Source organism: Corapipo altera, unplaced genomic scaffold, assembly GCF_003945725.1.
Source record: "Corapipo altera isolate COAL_440 unplaced genomic scaffold, ASM394572v1 105, whole genome shotgun sequence".
NCBI classification, from domain to species: domain Eukaryota; kingdom Metazoa; phylum Chordata; class Aves; order Passeriformes; family Pipridae; genus Corapipo; species Corapipo altera.
The window spans coordinates 664,774-670,028 of NW_020884965.1; the positions used below are offsets into that span (position 1 = coordinate 664,774).

The following is a 5,255-nucleotide window of genomic DNA, read 5'->3' on the forward strand; positions in this document are numbered from 1 at the left end:
CATATGGAGCTCACAGCCCGGCTCGCTCTGTCCCCTGAGTGTGGATCCCCTGGGCTGCCTGTCAAACTCCTACTCCCCTGCTCCCAGAGAGCTGAACCATCCAAGGCTGAGGCACCCTGAGAAGGCTCAGTGTTCAATATAGCCTGAAAAAAAACCCATTACCATGCACAAGTCCCTCTTTGATAAAATAATCCTGCTTAAATTCAGAACCCAAAAAACCATGACAACTTTGGTAAATCTGAAAATTAGAAGCCTTTAACTTGTTTTCATCTCCAAATACCAAACAAGCACAAATGTGATACAGGCACCAATACTTCTATTTATCTGGGTGAAAAACCATCAGCAGCTGCCCCTGGTGATCAGCATTACAAGCCTCCACTGCAACCCAGCACGGAGTGACTGCAAGCTCTGACCCTGCTCAGCCTCATGAACACTGAAACCTTCCAGCAGCCCCTCCTGGAGCTGCAGCCTGGAGGTGCAGAACCACAGGGAGACAGAAGCAGGAGCCTAAGCAGGATCTTAAATGCAAAAATCCACTCGAGCTGGGCTGCTGAAGCCCAGGAGCACGGAGGCTGCCAGGGGGAAGCACACCCAGCCCAAGGCTCTCGGAGAGCAGAGCAGCTGCTGAGTGCTCAGACAGCCATACGGCTGCTTCCCATCCAACATACTGCTCCCAGTGCTGAGCAGCAACTGCAGAAAACAACAGAAGGGAAATAATAAGGGCTATATATTATGTGTAGATTAAAAAAAAAAACCAACACAAAAAACCCCCCCCCCAAAAAAACCAGGTTCTCCAATTCAGCATGCTTGCACTTTCCAGCTACTTCTTGGTAGCTGTGATCCAGGAGCAGGGGTTGTGTTGAAGGAGATCTGGCTCTTTCTCTAAAAGCCAGAAAGACCACAGTTTGCAGTCTGTACACAAGACAATAACCCACATTTCTTTCTAGGTATCCTACTGGCATTGAGAAGCCTCTGATCAAGTTGCTAATTTAAAAAAAAAAAAAAAAAAAAAGAAAGGAAAAAACAAGGTGGAGAGTAAACTTAATAGAAACCACTTGAAATGTGTTTGTTTATAGAAAAAAATGAAGGCTGGAACAGGGTGGGGTGGGAGGATTTTTTTTCTAGTCTCCCACATACTCCTAAAATGGTCTGTGCCTTGCCTGGAAGTAAATCAATACTAAGCACAGTCCAGGCGAGACTGCCATCTTACATGAAGCACTGACTGTAAAATAGACACAAAAGACACATGATACTCTCTGAGGTCCCCAGCAGCTATAATATCCATCCTTGGCAGCTCGCTTGACATTTCCTTGCCCTGCTTCCCAGTCCTCTTTCTTCCTCCCTCCTCCCTCCCCCTCTCCTGCTCCTCTCTCTCTGCTAACAGCCCTGCTCTGCCTCTCAGGGGCTTGCCGACCGGGTGAACAGATAACAAACCTGTCAAGAAGGGTTTAGCTGGGGAATAAATCCTGCATTCGCCAGGAAATGATGTGTACAATGGGAAAATACAAGGGATGACATGAGCCTTCCCTTCTGAGAGAGTGGCCAGGAGATCCTTAAAATGTTACAGCTCGTGCTAAATGGACATTGGGATGGCTGATTAGATCTTATCTCAGACCTTTCAAGTGCCTCCCTTCCTCCCCACTTCTCACTGCTACTGAAGACACACAAAGAAAACAGACAAAGCCCATCCCTACTTCTGCTCCTTAAAATATGTATTTTTTTAGAGGCTTGGCCATGAGGAAGGTGGGGTTGGCATGTACTAAGCCTAAGGTCAAGGCTAAAATCTCTTTTAGTGGCAGAAAGGTCACGTGAAATCCACTGGGTAGTCACAATTTCCATTTATTAAAGGCAAATATAGAAGCAAGAACCTTATCTTGGGGACTTAATACATGTCTTGGCTTATTTCTGTTTTCAAAGAGCCTTTTGCACAAATCTGATTTGCACTGGTGCAATAAAGATTCATTATCCTTTTACACAGCAGACTTTGCATTTCTGCTCAGGATTTAATTATGAAAAACAGAACCCATCCCATAAACAGATGCTAATCACAGTAGGAAAGTACTTTCATTTGAGTAACAAGGTAGCTCAGAAAGTTTGCTTGGAAGTCTGCTGCATCAGCAAGAAGAGTTATTAGGGAGGAGAAAATGGAAGGAAGAACTGATTCAATACTTCTCACAGCCAGCATCTCCATGCTGAGATCTCAGGGAGCTGGTTTTGTTGGGAACAGAAGAAAAGCAATTCCATGTGTCAGGAACTCCCCTCTCTAGCACACACAACTGATCAAGAACCTTGTCTGCAGCTGCTTCTTCAATTCTAACACTGGCTGTCTCCAATCACAACCTTGGGTTAACCTCAAATTCAAATCCTGGTAAACTTTGGGATTCAGATGGAATCATTCCTTTTGGTCTCTAGTACAGCAAACCCAGTGTTGCTGTGTTTGTGTGCCAGGGGACTGTTTCCTCCCATGTCCAGGCGCACACCCCATGGCTCTGATGGAGATTTTATAAAGCAATGTCATTCATCCTCCACACGGACATTTGACAGAGCTCAGGAATCTTGCAAAATGAAACTGCTGCCAGTGCACTTTCAGCTCTTGAAATCCAAGATGTTGTTTTTTACTCTTTTAAAATACCTTTTGAGATACTGATATCACAGTGCAAAGTGTGACTCCAGTGGATGGTTATCACACAAAGCCCGTTCAGTGCACAATGAGCAATACAGGGCAGATACTCTGGTGACACAAACTGTGGGTAAAGCAATGCAATCTGCACAGAGATTGCTATCCACAGAGAAAATCTGAAGTACTTTGGTTATCACAGGTAATGGTTGCTTGTAATGGTTCCTTAAAGTTTGATTTACCAATCAGGAAAACGTGGGGTTTGGTAACTTTGCAAAAACTGGTGTTTAAATACAGATTACGAAGTCAAATCCACTATGCAGTAACCAAATACAACTGCTTGTAACACTTGTCAGTCCACGATGGCAGCACTAGTTTACTTGGAGCAATGACACCAAGTGTCTTCCAGGAGAAGCTACAGCCAAGGGTCCACTCACAGTGACAGCTCTGTCCAAGCAGATAAAACAATCTGAATGACAATGGGCTTCTTGCTGTAAGAAAGGCCAGGCTGGGTTCAGACAACTCTGCCTTGCATCTTCCAACTCACAGTCAACATCTGGCTACAGGTAAACTCCAGTGACATAATGGAATGCAATAAACCTTGTTTGCAACATCTTGAAGGAACAATGCCTTTACTAATGCTATTTTAATGAGGAAATGTGTATGGTAATTACTGCTGTCTTCTAGCCGGTCTAAAAAAAAAAGTCCTGCATCCAGGAAATGTAATGTTGAATGGCTTTTTCTGTTTGGTTTGGGTCGGGGTTTTTGTCCTCATTCTTGGTCTAAGCAAGAATGCCACAGAAATGGCTTCAGCTAAAGGGAGATTACTGTTGAATAAGATCATATCTTCCTTTTTTATTTTGTATAAGTGTTTTCTTAATTTGCAACTGGTATTTCAAGGAAGAGACACATAAAGTACTTAGCTATTATTAGAGGAATTGAGCAATATAATATGATCCTGTTTATGCCCTAATAGCAAGGAGTGATGGACTGGTTTGCCACAGACAGCATTTTATTATTGCAGGGCCACATGTGCTGGGAGTTGCAGTGACCTTACACTCAGAGGTTCCCATCTTATTTTCTACTGCTAAGTGTTGCTTTTTTTCCATTTCTGGAGGGGAAGAAGGTCACTTCTCACTATTACTGTTCCATTAACTTACACTACAGCATACACATTCTTAATCCAATAGCACCTTACATTGTGCCTTTTAACTTAATAGTGCATTATTTTCTCAAGTCTTGCCTACACTGAACAAATTAATACCTGAAGTTCTGCACTTATCAGGAGCAGAACAGTTAAAATGTTTAGTAAGAGTGCTGGGGGGCTGAGGCATTGGTACAAATCCATTTTTCTTTTCACCTTTGCAGTTGTTAACAAGGAGTGATGGGCTCCCACACACCTGCAAGCACTGGAGCTGGACTCTCATTCACACTCAGCATCAGTGAGAGTCAGACCCACCACACCATTTTTCATGACTTATACTTACTGAATAATGCTGATGCCTTGCAACATTTCTTAACACACATCAGAAAACAAGACAAAACTTGCATTTTAGCAATGTTGCATTTTATAAATATCACTCCAGTCAAGGTGTTGTTTGGAGCCAATGGTATCCTTGCCACACACACTGCTGGGAGCACTAGTACTCAGTTTGAAAAAACTTTTACCCTATTAAACAGTGACTTTGCTCACCTGAAAGAAGAGACACAGCCCTTACTTGTGATTCATGGGTGCACTGTAGCCCTTCAGTAACACCAACAGATCAATAGGATTTTATTTAGCGATTGGTCTAGGTGCAAAAAGTGGCTCCAGTTCAACCTGTTCTGCCATTTCTAATTTATCTTTTTTAGTAAAGAAATTAAAAAAATAAGCAGGTATGTTTTATTTAAGAATCTGATTCTAGACATATCAATGCATTAAAGGCATCCCTGCAGATTCAGCCTTTTCTGACTGAATTCTGGATCATTTTTACTCAGTGAACGGAACAGGAAAAGTCCAGGATGCCAAGAGAATAATATACTACAAGCTGGTGTTATGATGACATGCTTCAAATAATCCCCTGCCAAAATGAAATTTAATTATAGCCACTGTTTGTATTATTCAAATGACTATTGACAGTAAATCTATCTAGCACGACGTTTCCTCTTTGTATTCACTGCAGCCTTTAGACTGGAAGGAAAAAAAATAAAACTAAGAAAAAGGAAATGTTTCCCCCCCTTCTTCCTTCCGTGGTATCAGGCTACACGAGGCCACTGAAGCCCAGTTGATTTCCCAAGTCCAATTATTTTGCAGTACACAATCCTCTAGAATAGCACAGCTCACCTGGGGACTGGGGCTGCCTAAACACGCTGCACTTAATGGAGTCCCTGAAGTTGTCTCCATTTCATTACTCCTAACTAATAGGCTGTGATATTTTTTTTTCCCCAAATAGACCACAGCTCTTCCCACTCCCCTCGCCCATCCTCCACAGAAAATGCAAGTGGCTAACGAGGCATGGGGAGCCCGCCCGCCCCTCTCCACTGCCGTACCTTCACTACCCCCTACTGACGGCAGGGCTGAGCACCAGCACCCTCACCTGCTGCCCCTCCCAGGGCCCTCCCAGCTTCGTGTTTGGGAAGGACAGAGAGACAGAAAAAA

General features: G+C 43.4%; 1 protein-coding gene across 1 annotated transcript in view; it reads right to left on the reverse strand.

Moving 5' to 3' along the window:
* Positions 1–798: 798 nt before the first annotated feature.
* Positions 799–5,255, reverse strand: part of LOC113957338 (autism susceptibility gene 2 protein-like) — a 400,579-nt gene continuing 396,122 nt past the window's right edge. Inside the window, exon 5 of the mRNA XM_027664720.1 lies at positions 799–882. Within this exon, the coding sequence (XP_027520521.1) occupies positions 799–882 (84 nt within the window). The remainder of the gene's footprint in view (positions 883–5,255) is intronic.